At 46.2% G+C, this 15112-nt stretch overlaps 1 protein-coding gene across 3 annotated transcripts in view; it reads right to left on the bottom strand.

The window, feature by feature from the left end:
- RABEP1 (rabaptin, RAB GTPase binding effector protein 1) overlaps positions 1–14546 on the bottom strand; it is a 101917-nt gene extending 87371 nt beyond the window's left edge. Inside the window, exon 1 of one of the 3 annotated variants that reach the window (XM_077893100.1) lies at positions 14321–14546. In XM_077893100.1, coding sequence (XP_077749226.1) covers positions 14321–14354 — 34 coding nt within the window. In that variant the 5' untranslated portion in view covers positions 14355–14546. Of the gene's footprint in view, positions 1–13658; positions 13720–14320 lie in introns of those variants that run through there. The other 2 variants (XM_077893099.1, XM_077893098.1) reach the window with 2 other exon arrangements.
- Positions 14547–15112: the final 566 nt, after the last annotated feature.

Here is a 15112-nt window from a genome sequence, read left to right as displayed (position 1 = left end):
ATTTGCCATTAATTTTTTAAACCTGCACCTTTGACTCAGTAATTCCAGTTCAAGGAATTCATACCACAAAAAACATTCACAAGAGTGTGCAAAGACAGGTACAAGGAGGGGATCCCTGGGTGGCTCAGCGGTTTGGCACCTGCTTTTGGCCCAGTGTGTGATTCTAGAGTCTCAGGATCGAGTCCCGCTCAGGCTCCCTACATGGAGCCTGCTCCTCCCTTTCCTGTGTCTGCCTCTCTTTCTCTGTGTCTCTCATGAATAAAAAAAAAAAAAAAAAAAAAAATAGACAGGTACAAAGATAGTTACTGCTGCACTATTGCAATAGCATAAATATTCATCAATGGGGACTTTTAAAAATTATAGTGTGTTTATAATTGCACAAAAATGAATGACCTACTTCAAAATTGGTGATAAAATCTATCAAAACAAAGTTAAGAAAAGGACGCTTGAGAATAGCATAAGCAGCTGTTCCACTTTTAAATCATCAGGATACATACATTTTTAAGAACTGGAAAAATGAGCAGCCCGGGTGGCTCAGCGGTATAGCGCTATCTTCGACCCAGGGCCTGATCCTGGAGACCCGGGATCGAGTCCCACATCGGGCTCCCTGCATGGAACCTGCTTCTCCCTCTGCCTGTGTCTTTGCCTCCCTCCCTCTCCCTCTCTCTCTCGAATAAACAAAATCTTTAAAAAATTTTTTTGATTAAATAAAAAATAAATAAAAACCAGAAAAAACATATACCAGGCCTGAGTGATGAGCTTATGGACTTTTTCTTTTTAGAGATTTACAAACTCTTTTACCATAAGCATTTATTATTTTAGATGCAAAAATTCTTAATTAAGAAATGTAATATCACGTAGCATGAAAGAGTAAACAAACACATGAATGGAACAGAGCAGAGCACCCGAAACAAAGTCACAGAGTCAACTGAAGTGTGACAAGGAAGGAAAGGATGATCTTTTCAACAAACGATGGTGCTGGAACAGCTGGATTGCACATGAAAAAAGAAGAATCTAGTTGCACACCTTAGACCCTTCACAAAAATTAACTCAGAATGACTCACAGACCTAAATGTAAAATGCAAAACCATAAAACTCCTAGAGCAAAACACAGGAGAAAATCTAGATAACCTTGGGTATGGCAATGACTTTTTTAGATACAACACCAAAGGCACAACCCATGAAAGAAATAACTGATAAGCTGGACTTCATTAAAAACTTCTGGAGTGGGCAGCCCCGGTGGCTTAGCGGTTTAGCGCTGCCTTCGGCCCAGGACGTGATCCTGGAGACCTGGGATCGAGTCCCACATCAGGCTCCCTGCATGGAGCCTGCTTCTCCTTCTGCCTGTGTCTCTGTCTCTGCCTCTCTCTCTCTCTCTGTCTCTAATAAATAAATAAAATCTTTAAAAAAAAAAAAAACCTTCTGGAGTACCTAGGTGGTTTAGTCAGCTCAGGTCTGCCTTCGGCTCAGGTCACGATCCCAGGGTCCTGGGATCAAGCCTCACTTCGGCTCCCTGCTCAGCATGGAGTCTGCTTCTCCCTCTCCCTCAGCCCCTCCCCACCGCTTGTGCTCGGTCTCAAATAAATAAAATCCTTAAAAAAAAAAAAAAAAAAAAACGCTCTGCAAGAGACACTGTCAGGAGAATGAGAAGACAAGCCACAGGCTCAGAGAAAATATGTGCAAAAGATCTGTCTGATAAATGACAGTTGCCCAAAATATACAAAGAACCCTTAAAACACAACAGTGAAGAAAATGAACCACCTGATTAAAAGATGGGCCAAATTCTGAACAGATGTCCCACAACGGAAGATATACAGATAGCAAACAAGCATATGAAAAGCTGTTCCACATCATCTGTCATTAGGGAACTGCAAATTAAGACGACAAGGTAACACTGCACACCTACCAGAATGGAGAAAACCCCAGATACAGACAACAAACATCACATGCTGGTGAGGAAATGGAGCAGTAGGAATTCTCATTCCCTGCTGGTAGGAATGCAAAACAGTGTAGCCACTTTTACTCTTACCATATGATCCAGCAATCACACTCCTTGGTCTTACCCACCAACACAGAAATCTGCATGATAGCAGCTTTACTCATGATCACCAAACCTTGGAAGCAATTATGATGTCCTTCAGTAGGCGAAGGGAAAATTGGACATCCATGCAATGAAATATAATCAGTGCTGAAAATCCACAAAGACATGGAGGAAACTTAAATGCATATTGCTAAGTGAAAAAAGCCAATCTGTGGGATTCCAATTATATGACATTCTGGAAAAGGCAAAACTATGGAAACAGTGAAAGAACCAGTGGTTGCCAAAACTTTAGGGAAGGAAGAGTGATGAACAGGTGGGATACAGAGCACTCTTAAGGCAGCGAAACTTCTGTCTGATACTATAATAGTCAATGAATACACGTCATTGTACCTTCGTCCAAACTCACAGATTTTACAACACCAAGAGTGAACCCTAATGCAAGTGATGGACTTGGATAATGGTGTGATGATGAGGGTGATGATGAGGTACAGCGTGCTGGTTCACCAACTGTAACAAATGTACCTACCACACTGATGTGGAATGTGATGGTGGGGAAGGAGGCATAAGGAAACTGTACTTTCTGTTCAATTTTCCTGTGAATCTGTAACTTCCCTAAAGGGGCACCTGGCTGGCTCAGTCAACAGAGCATGCGACTCTTGATCTTGAGTCTTGATCTCGGGTTGTAGGTTCAAGCTCCATGTTGGTGTAAAGATTACTTGAAAATGAAATCTTTAAAAAAAAGTATTTAAAAAAAATCAAAAGATAAAACTTCTCTAAAAGTTATCTTAAAAAGTCTGTTTCTTTAACTGTAACTGTATCCCCAGTGCCTAGTATACAGTAAATATTCAAATAAAACACTGCACAGGGCAAGTCATGTAGCTTCTCAATAAATCACAGTTGTGATTTTATATGAACTAATATGATACAGTAAATAAAAACATAAACTGAGGGAATGTTAGCATACATTTAAAAGAGAGTTGAGGGCAGCCCCGGTGGCGCAGGGTTTAGCGCCGCCTGCAGCCTAGGGCGTGATCCTGGAGACCTGGGATCGAGTCCCACGTCAGGCTCCCTGCATGGAGCCTGCTTCTCCCTCTGCCTGTGTCTCTGCCTCTCTCTCTCTCTCTCTCTCTCTCTCTCTCTCTGTGTGTGTGTGTCTCTATGAATAAATAAATAATCTTAAAAAAATAAAATAAAAGAGAGTTGAAGGTCACAATCAAAAAGAACGTTTCTGATGTACTAACCCAAAGTCACATAGCCTCTATGTCTGGAGTATCTTCGCCAACTTTAGGTGTGCATTTTAAGAAAAGCACTGACAAACTACATGGCATTACAACATGTGGTACCCTAGCAGAGGAAGCCATAAGAAGAGTGAGGGTAAGAGACGTTATATGAGGAACCACCAAGATGGAAGCAGCTCTCTAAATATCTCAAGGCCTTCTGTGTGGAAGAGAAAATAGCCTAATTCTGACTTGCCTGAAAGGCCAAAACCAAGGTGCATAGGCTGTAGGGAACTTATTTGGACCCAATAAAATTAAAATTTTCCTAATTTAGTTACCAGAGAAAATGGAAGTGTTCTAGAAAGACTAAATTTCCACCTGTTAGGAATAAATGCATAACAAATTTTTGCAGTACAGATGGCTGTAAATTGTTAATGTCCCTCCCATAACTGTCTATAGAAGCTCACAAGGTTCACAATAAAATGAAAGAAAGTAATTTTAAACCCTGTTCTGGAGTAGGTAAGAAAGTCAGGGACATAAGATCTAGATGGGATGAAAGGCCACAGCAATCAGTTATTTATAGACAATAAATGTAGCAGGAACTTAGAAAAAGTAGATGTCAATTGGGGATTAAGTGGTAAATAATCGTATCTGTCGTATCTGATTTGGTAAAAACCATATCTGATTTTTAATAATAGCCTTAACCAAAGGAATGTTACCCCACATCAGGGTTTGCTTCCCGCACCCCATCAGATTTTCCACAATAAGGACCCAATCATATCCTGTACTTATTACTCAACCTAAGTTTCATTACAGAATAAAGCACCAGTGCCCAAGGTCTCCACAGCGTATAATGAATCAACTTCTCTCCTATGCATCTAGAATGGTACTGGCTATACTGTCTTTAGGGCAACTGGGAAAATCACCAAACTATTTTGTGTTCTGTGGTTAACACGAGGAACCCAAGTGACTCCAAATGAGATAATCTACTTGGCTGCAACAAGGTCTCAAAACTACACCCTCCTCGAGGGCAGGTCCCTTTTTATCTTGTTCACAAGTCACAGCCAGATCATGTGTGCTGAATAAATGAGGAAAAGAATGGAGGCTACATGTACATTTAGTCCATTTCTCCTCTAGCTCAGAGTCTTCTCTACTGTTCTTTTCCCTTCTGTTTTGTAGGATGAGAGCCATCTCACCTCATGACACTCCAGTTCCCAATCCATCTAATCTGCTCTCAATTCCTCAGAGACTTAGTCCTACTTATTTTCTCCTGATATTCTCAGGCTCCCCCTGTCTACTTGCAGTTCCAACAGCACTTACAATTAATCTCCATTTTTTTTAAAGGTTTCTTTATTTATCTGAGAAAGAGAGAGCACACACATGACCAGGGGGAGGGGTAGAGGAAGAGGGAGAAGCAGACTCCTCGCAGACCAGGACTTGATCCCAAGACCCTGAGATCATGACTTGACCCAAAGACAGATGCCTAACCAACGAAGGCCCCCAAGCACCCCCTTAATTTCTATTTTTAAAACATACACATTATATCACACCTCTATGACCCTTTTCAAGTGACTACCCTGACTGTATGTGTTATCACCACAATCTTATCTGTTGGTCTATCCATGCTGCCTCTACTACTTCTTTGCTGAAACTCTTCCCTCAGAGGTCCTGAGGGTCAGTGCTGATTTTGATGACCACTCAGGTTCTCACCTGACTTCTCTACAGCGTTTACTACTGGTGACCACTGCCATCCAATACTGACTCTTAATGATACTAATCTTCCCCTAACTCTCCTTTTATACAATTCCTTATTGGCTTCGTCATCTCCATCCAACCCGCCAGTTTCATCTGTGCCCCTGCGCACAGCCTGTCCCCAACACAGGACCTATCCTGCAACAAGCACAAGCAAATGAGCAGTGCTTACTCTGAGAGACTTCCAAGCATCTGACTACCAAAAATTCATGCACACCCTGCTCTCTTCCTGAAGCTCCAGGCTACCATCCTGCTACCTACTGGGTACTTCCAGCCGGCTGTCCCACTACCTCTCCACGCCAACATACTAAAAACCAAATCCGGGGGTGCCTGGGGAGCTCAGTGACTGAGCTTCTGCCTTTAGCTCAGGGCATGATCTTGGGGTCCTGGGATCGAGTCCTACATTGGGCTCCCCACAGGGAGCTGCTTCTCTCTCTGCCTGTGTCTCTGCCTCTCTGTCTCTCATGAATAAAATCTTAAAAAAAAATCTGTACTTTCTCCTTTTAAACCCACCCTCCCGCTGGTCACCCAGATTGGTAATCAGCAGCTACATTCTCAGAATCCTCCTTCATTTCTCTCCTGCCTGCACCCCAGACCAAGTGTTCAGCAAGCGCTGTTTGCCCACCACAGTATTTCTAGCATCTATTGATTATTTCCTTTTCTCCCCTCTCAACAATATAAGATATAACCCCCTCATCTCTCTTGGACCACAGTAACAGCCTAACCAATCTCCTTAACCAACTCCCTGCCAATCTACCCCCTGTATAATTTCCAGAGCAAGCTTCCTACAGCACAGGTTGGGTCACACTATGACTCTATCAAAACACACAGGCCTACCCACATCACCTAGAAAAACCCAAACTCCTCAAGTGGAAGCAAAGCTTCCCACCATTCAGGCTCAATCTCCTTTCTCAAGTCTGTCTCTAAACAAGACTCAGGCTCCCACAACACCAGATTATTCACTCACCTCACCCTCACACGCTCCAACTGTACCCTGCAAGGACTCTCCCTCTCCTCTAACATCTTTCTCTAAGATGCCATTTGCATCTGTCAGAAATTCTACACAATTCTCAAGGCTCTATTCAAATGCCACTTTCTCCCATAACTTGGGGCGCAGGGAGGGTCCAATGGAGGGAAAGAACTATATTAACTAAACTTTCTGGATGATTTAAGATGCTCCCTACTATGTGTTGTCAAAATACTGTAAATAATAAAAAGTTACCACATTATTCTAACAGCACAATGGTCCTCTGACTTTGTTTCAACAAATACCTATAGCTCATATGTACCCTATGACAAACATGGTGCTGGGGACATTACTGCCAGCCAGACAAAATGCCCTTTCCTCATGAAGTCTATCTGTATTCACCACTAAACTTTAAATTCCATAACGAAAGGAATATTTGTATTTTGTTGTAATATCTACAACACCATGCCCACCATGCATTAGGCATAAGCAGTAAAGATTTAAAAATTAAAGTATTAAAGAATAAAGAATGATATTCAACAAGTTTTGTGCATTTAGACTATAATCGAGTTACATCAATTCTATGATTCTGTTCAGGCAACATCATAATGAGGCATCTAGACAAAGTTCATTCCACATAAACAGAAGCAGTAACCAGAAGAGAAATGACAGCCCCACTCTCCTCCTAAATTCTAGTACTGTCTTTGCTATAATACAAGTCACTTCCAGTTCTTTAGTCCTTAATTTCTGATCTGTAAAATCAAGGGAGATAACTACTCTTTAGGACTCCTTTCAGTAACATGTCTCTATACTACTACTCTTTATAGGTAAAACACACCTAGAGATCATCGGGTACCAACAGACATCATTAACAACTGACATCTGGCTCAGTGATCAACAAATGAATGTTAAGTACTACAAGTGCACCAAAAAGAATAAAATACCTAGCAATAAATTTAATGAAAGAGACGAAAGACCACTATAAACTATAAAACTATAAAACACTGATGAAAGAAATTGAAGATGACACAAATGGAAAGATATTCCATGCTCATGGATTAGAAGAGTTAATAGTTAAAATGTCTATCCTACCCAATACAATCTACAAACTGAATGCTATCCTTATCAAAATGCCAAGAAATTTTTTCAAAGAACTAGAATACTACTAAAATTTGTATGGAATCATAAAAGACCCCGAATAGCCAAAGCAATCTTGAGAAAGAACAAAGCTGGAGATATCACAATTCCAAATTTCACGCTATACTGGAAAGTTGTAGTCATCAAAACAACATGGTACTGGGGGATCTCTGGGTGGCGCAGCGGTTTGGCGCCTGCCTTTGGCCCAGGGCACGATCCTGGAGACCCGGGATCGAATCCCACGTCGGGCTCCCGGTGCATGGAGCCTGCTTCTCCCTCTGCCTGTGTCTCCGCTCTGCCTCTCTCTCTCTCTCTCTGTGACTATCATAAATTAAAAAAAAAAACAACAACAACAACATGGTACTGCCTCAAAAGCAGACACAACAGAACAGAATGGAGAGCCCAAAAATAAACCCACAATTAATCTATGATAAAGGAGGCAAAATTATCGAATGGGAAAAAGACAGTCTATAAATGATAATAAATGATGTTGGAAAAACTGGATAGCTACATGAAGAATGAAACTGGACCACTTTCTCACACCATACAAACATAAACTCAAAATGGATTCAAGGTCTCAAGAGACGCTTGAAACAATGAAAATCCTAAGAGAATACAAGCAGTTAAGTCTCTGACAGCAGCCACAGCAACATCTTTCTAGATGTCTCCTAAGGCAAGGGAAGCAAAAGCAAAAACTACCGGGACTACCTCAAAATAAAAAGCTTTTGCAAAACAAAGGAAACATCAACAAAACAAAAAGGCAACTCAGTGAAAGGGAGGAGCGTTGCAAATGACAGATCCAATAAGAGATTACTATCTAAGAAAACATGAAGAACTTCTACAACTCAACACCAAAAGAAGAATTCAATTTAAAAATGGGCAGAAGAGCTGAACAGTCATTTCTCCAAAGATGACATCCAGATGGCCAACAGACACTTGAAACGATGTTCAACATCACTCATCATCAGGGAAATGCAAATCAGAACCACAAAATTTTTTTCAGGCTCACATAGAGAAGATGCCTTGGATTTCCTCTGGGTGGGTCCAGGGCAGAGAACTAAAACCAGCCGGTAGTACGTCGAGGCAAGCTTCCGCTTAATTAAAGCGCACACAAAACACTGTAACTGGCCAAAAACAGGAGGTAGTGAGTTCCCTCGCTCTCCAGAGGCATCCAAACAGAAATCAGTCTAAACTGAATCTCAGAAGAGATTCAGGCTATCTAATGAGAAAAATGAACAAAGATACCCTCCTTCATGGCTCTTCCTGTTCTCTGACTGGCAGTAGCAGCTTCCTCTGGGATCCGCCAGAGGGAAGCAACACTGGATCACCTCCACAGTTCCCGGTCAGTGTGCCCGGGGCCCATTCCTTCACTGGGCCCATTCCTTCACTGGATGCAGATTACTGAAAGGAGAACCGCATCTCTCTCATTCTACATCCTGCCCGCCTCCCCGCCCCGCAACCCGCAACCCGCTCCCCCGCCCTTGCCACAACTGTATCACACAAAAATGTTTACTAAATACTCCTCTGAAGACTAAACTCAATTTAGTGATTATACAAGAAAAGCACATCCAATTTCACCGCATAATCACGAGATTTCAGAAACCAGAGCCCTTCAGATTCAAAGGCAGTTCTATGCCCAGGGACCCAGCCAGGTGAGGCATACAAATTCAAGAATATCACACGATCCTGGGCAACTCTGGAGTACTTAAGACTCCAGTAGTAAGACTGCAGGGCAAACTCAGGGCTTTTTCGTTTTGGATCAACTGTCTCTGCAAAGTTTAGGAGTAGGGAGATTTATCAAGTTATTTTTTTTTTTGATTTATCAAGTTATTATAAAGGAACCAAATATATGAATTACTGAATAATGGTGTTAAAATAATTGGCTATCCATATGGAAGAAAAATAAAATCAGATCCCTATGTCATGTCAAAAATAAATTCCAGATGCAGGTGGCTTCTCCCAGCAAGCCAGAAAGTGGCCTCCCCAGGGCCCACAGAGTCTGGATCTTAGTACTGGGAGTGGCCTCTTAAAGATTTAGTTCTTCCCTCAGCACTCTGCCTCAGCCCTAGAGGCAGTGGCTGCCCCCATACCTGCTATTCCTGTATTCTTTAGCATTTTCATTTTTTCTGAGGTAATCTCCTGTTCAGTTAATAATGCTTTATACTGAACATTCTTTGTTAAGATTAGAAAATAAGGGAACCCTGGGTGGCGCAGCGGTTTGGCGCCTGCCTTTGGCCCAGGGCGCGGTCCTGGATATCCGGGATCGAATCCCACGTCGGGCTCCCGGTGCATGGAGCCTGCTTCTCCCTCTGCCTGTGTCTCTGCCTCTCTCTCTCTCTCACTGTGTGCCTATCATGAATAAATAAAAGTTTAAAAAAAAAAAAGATTAGAAAATAAATTCTACATGGTTTAATGTACTAAATATAAAAAACAAAACCATAAAAGTGTTGAAAATGAAGGTGTTCGGTTTTTCCTAAATAAACATGGGAGCTGGGGAGGTCTTCCTAAGCAAGAGTGGTAACCATAAATTTTAAAAATGGCCAGATCTTAATAAAAATTAAAGCTCTCTGCACAACAAAAGAAAACCCAAGTATATATAATCATTATCTGGGAAGTACAAACTTAAAAGCCATGGTGTCACCTACTTACTTAAACCCCTTCAGTGGCTTCACCTTCAGCTCAGAGGCCGAAAGCCCACTCAGGCCAGCCCACACTGGCCTTTCTCCAGTTCTCTCACCACCCTGCTTCTTCCAAAACAGGGACTCCTTCAGATCTCAGCTCCAGCACCACTGCCTCAGAAACCTTTCCTGGACTCCCCAAATGGGTCAAATTCTTCAATTATAGGCACTCATAGCACTGCATACCTCTCAGCTGCTCAAGCCAAAAACTTCTGAGTGATCCTTCTTCACTCCTCCCTCTCTTTCCATATCTAATCCAAATCCTATTGGCCATATCTTCAAAATATGACCTCCATCAATACACCTAGTCCAAGCCTCACCATCTTCTTCCTAGATTAATTTATGCTATTGTCAATCTAACAGCCGGAGTGATTTTTTAAAACATTGGTCATGGCGATGCCTGGATGGCTCAGTCAGTTAGGCGGCTGCCTTGGGCTCAGGTCATCTCAAGGTCCTGGGTCAGAGTCAGGCTCCCTGCTCAGCAGGGAATCTGCTTCGGCCTCTCTCTCTAATAAATAAATAAAATATTTAAAAAAAAACACTTTTTCTAATCCAGTAAAACATAAGTCATATCACATCACTCTTCTCAAAACTTTTTCAGTGGTTCTCACTGTGAAAGCCAATCGGCTGTACATTTGCCCCTACACCATGACCTGTTTTTTTGTTTGTTTGTTTTTAAGATTTTATTTATTTATTCTTGAGAGACACAGAGAGAGAGAGAGGCAGAGACACAGGCAGAGGGAGAAGCAGGCTCCATGCAGGGAGCTCGACGTGGGGTTCGACGTGGGACTCGATCCCGGGTCTCCATGATCACGCCCTGGGCTGAAGGCAGCACTAAACTGCTGAGCCACCAGGGCTGCCCCAAGCCATGACCTCTCCCCTCTTATCCTACTGCTCTTCTCTCCCTCCCCTATCCCACCTCTCCCACCACACCCCTCCTCCCCCCCCCCACTCCCTTCCCCCCACAACTTCATTCTGGCCATACTGACCGCCATGCCCTTCCCCAAACATGCCAGACACACCTTTCTTTAAAGCATTTGCAAAAAATGACCCAACCCCTGTCTGGAATACTCCTCCTTCAGAGAGCCTCATAGCAGAAACCTCTACCTCCTTCATGTCATCTTCTCAAGAAGGCTCTGACCACCCTGTTTACAACCAGCCCATCCCCCTTCCTTTTACCCTGCTATATTTTTTTTTCCCACAGCATCTGTCACCTGACAATCTATACTATTTGCTTATATTTGTTGCTTAGTATCTGTTTCTCCCACACAAGAGAAGGACTATTCATCATCTGTGTTACCACTGATGTATCCCAAATACCTACAGCTATGCCAGACAAGTAGTTCATCATGGATTTCCTAGAACCTAGCATAGGGCTTGGCAAAGACTAGGTACACAAACATTTGCTAGCTGAAGAATATCATTTTATCATTTCAATCTATCAGAAGATATAAATTCAAAACAGCTGACACTATTCAGGCTGGTAAGAGTGCAAAGGAAACCCACCCTCTCACATATTGTTGGCAGGTATGTAAATCGATACCTTTTCTGAGAGTAAGCTAACAATCGCTATTAAAATTTAAACCACTCAGAGCTCATGTCCTTTTAGAGTCAGTAGTCTTAAAAAAGTAACAGCAAAACTAACTGAAAAATAGATACAAGGATATCTAGGGCAGCACTGCTTAGACAATAATGAAAAACTTGTCCAATAATGAAAACAGCTGTCCACCAATGGGGAAACAGGCAAATAAATCATGCGCAGTACATGCATGTGAGGCAATGAAGTAGATCTCTAACACTGACCTGGAATGTCATCTGTAATCTGGTAAACAGACCAGAGTGCCCTGACAGGAGGTGGGCTGGATGTGAACCTGGGCTGCCCCCCCCCCCCACCTCCTCTAGGCGGAACTCGACAGACACGTCTACCTTGTCTGCACTTCAGTTTCCTCATCAGTGAAACGGTAGCACCCACCCGAGGATCCCGAGCCAAGGCGTGCAGCGCTGACAGCACATGACATGGCCACAGGACCACTCACAGGCGCAGTAATTACAGCCAACGTGTACTAAATGGAATAGACAAGTCATAGACCTATCTACAGAAACCATAGTCAGCACGTCTATGTAACTACAAGAAAAAAGTCAAGAAGGACAGAAAAGGTACTAGTGGTGACCTCCAAGAGAAGAGGGAAGATACATTTCTTACTACATGCATTTTTAATGGAGGAACTTTACAAGGCAGTGTTTTTAAATAAAAAAATCACAGCAAATGTTTCTACTATACAGTTTCACTAGGATTTTAAAATATTAAAATTTTAAAATCGTTCTATAGGGATCCCTGGGTGGCGCAGCGGTTTAGCGCCTGCCTTTGGCCCAGGGCGCGATCCTGGAGACCCTGGATCGAATCCCATATCGGGCTCCCGGTGCGTGGAGCCTGCTTCTCCCTCTGCCTGTGTCTCTGCCTCTCTCTCTCTGTGTGTGACTATCATAATAAAATAAAATAAAATAAATAAAAAAATAAAATCGTTCTATATACTCTTTGAATTCTCAAGGTGAAATGGAATAATTAGATGAAATTTCTATGGCTATTAAAATTACCCTGATTCTAAATGAATAAGATGCACTAGCAAAACAAAACAAAACAAACAAAAAAAGTCCAACACTAAAATAAATTCACAAAAGCAGAAATTAAAAAGAACAAAAAGAAAATTACATTTCATTCTATCAATTTACACACAAATCAATTCTTAATCTACCATATTTCCACAGAAAACAAAGATATGTCAAGAAAGGAAAACAATTATCAACACAAATGACAAGCTGCTTCTAAAATGAGAAAAGCAGGATGCAGGATTAAAGTGAAAAACTGTCAGTACGACTCAAGAGTTCTGCACGTATGTTTAAGGCTCTGCGGATAAGGACATGGGAGCTGCCTGAGGCTAAGGTGTTAAGAAGCGGCCTATATTAAGTTCGGCCACTGCGCAGAATTAAATTCCCCGCAGCAAACTTCTAAGAAGGCGCCGACACAAAGCAGTCGGATTTACCGCACTCTCCTCGTGTACACGGTAGCTGCGGCTGCTCATTTACTACGATAATTGAAAATAAATACTGCAAGCTAGGCAAACTGAATCCCACCATCCCAGAGTCACAGGATTTGGAAAACAGGGAACAAACGTGTACTAAGAATAGCAAAAGAACACAAGATTTCCTAAAGTTCATTTTTCCCATCCTCTTTCAAGTGCTTAGTCATTTCTGGCTATCTCCAAGGAGGACTATTTCGCATCTCACAGGGGGAGAGAGCTCTCGTTCCAGACTGCCGGGTCACCTGAGCCGCCCCAGACGTGTGTGCACGCAGCCAGCTGAGCACACCTCCCACTCAGGCTCGGGGCCGGCAGCCCCTGGGGCTCTCAGAGCTCTGCCTCTGTCAGCAGCAACAAAGAGGGGTTTGTGCCAAGGCAGTGTTGTTCCCCGACACCCAGTGCGAAAGGTGCGGACGGCAGGCAGCCGGACTCCCAGAGCCCACCCGGACGCACACGTCCAGGGACGGCTACTCCCCCATCTGTCCGCTGCCAACCCGCGAAACCGAAAACTGGTCGCCCGCTGGCTCTGGAGCCTGCTTCCAGGAGAGCCGCTAGCTCTAGAATCTGATAACATTGTTTCAGGCTCCCAGAAGGCCAGGACACAGGCGACGTTTTTCATGAAAGGCTATTTTAAGGCCCAAGCATAGGAAGCACCTACTGTGTGCCCAACTCGGGCCTAGCGTGGCCGGGGGCACCTGCAAGAATTTTGTCACCCAGACACCCTGCAGGCAGCCGGCGCACTAGCACACTGTGCCCCCCCCCCCCCACGCCAAGTCCAGCCGGTAAAACCTGGAACCAGGTGGTCCATCTCTGGAGTGTGCAGCTCAGCCCGCATCCCAGAAGGTCACCAAGGACTCCGACACTCCACTTGGAGGACTTGGGATGCGGCTGTCTTTCCTTCCACCCAGGCAAGTGCGACACAAGACACGTTTCCTCGACTTCCACATCACACAGCATTGTCCTTCTTCCCCCGGGGCCCCCGCGCCCCCCACCCCCCGCCACGGCGACAGACCGCGCCTGACCACACGCAGGGGGCCGTGTTCACCCACAAAGTACAAAGGCTTGCAGGGGCCCGTCTCTGCGAGCCTGCCGGAGGGGCTGCCCACCGCCCGTCCGCGGGGGGGTCCGCGGCCTCCAGGCCCCCCCACCCGCGCCGCCCCCGCCCGGGCCGCCCGCGAGCGCGACCCGGTCCTGCTGCCCCGCGGGGTGCCCCGCGCTCGCGGCGGGCAGGGCCCGGGCAGGGCCCCCGAGGGCCGCAGCCTCCCGCCGCACGGCCCACGTGCCCGGCCCTCCCTCCCTCCCCGCCGCCCCCCCGACCGCCCGGCCGCGCCCCACGGAGGCCCCCGTCCTCGCCCCCGCCGCCCGCCGCCCGCCGCCGTGCCCCCCGCCCCTCCCCGCCGCCCGGGGCAGGCAGGCCGCGCCCGCCGCGCCGGCCTTGGTGGGCGCCTCACCGTCGGGCTGAGGAGCCGGGCCCGGCTGCGCCATGGCCGGGCGGCGGCCTCGCGGAGCGGAGCGGGGCGGGCGGCCGGCGTCCCGGGCTCCCGCGGACTCAGCTGGCGGAGGAGGCGTCGACCGAGCCGCCGCGGCCGCCGCCCAGGGAAGAACCGCTATGGCTGGAGCCGCCGGCGCCGCCACAGCCGCGGGCAGAGACGGACCCGAGCGCCGACCTCCGCCTCCTCATCCTGACAGCGGGAAATAAGCAGCGCGCAGGCGCGGGGCGACGGGCGGCACGTGACGGCGCCCGAGGGGGGCGGGGCCTCGCGCGGCCGAGCGAGCGGCGCTGGAGGAGGGGACGCGGGGGGCGGTGGAGGGCCGGCTGCGGGGGCGCGGGGGCGCGGGGGCTGCCGGGGCCCCGGGGGGCCGCTCCGAGTCCTCTGCCCCAGTACCCACGAAAAGAAGAACCCGGTAAAACCCGAGGGCGGGGCGGGCGAGGAGGCCGGGGGTGAAGGGGGCGCAGGTGCAGCCGCCACCCCCTCTGGCCGTGTGACCTTGCGCCAGTCACTTCACCTCCTGGAACCTCACACAGGTTCCTCCGCATGGAGGCTGAGAAAGTACAAGCGGAGCCGCTTCTGGCGGTCTGGACACGGAGCACCCGTATGCCCTGTGTGACTTCCAGGTGCCAGGGGCTGCGATAGATGCTGGGGATACAGCCCAACACGGTCCCCGCGGCACTCCTCGTGGGAGGTGTGGAGGGATGACAGGTGCACAGTGCTGCCCCTCTACCTGGGCGAGAGAGCCTGCCC

The sequence above is a fragment of the Canis aureus genome, chromosome 3 (genome assembly GCF_053574225.1).
Source record: "Canis aureus isolate CA01 chromosome 3, VMU_Caureus_v.1.0, whole genome shotgun sequence".
NCBI lineage: Eukaryota > Metazoa > Chordata > Mammalia > Carnivora > Canidae > Canis > Canis aureus.
Note: the sequence above shows the minus strand (reverse complement) of the source record. Positions and strands in the feature narration are given on the sequence as shown.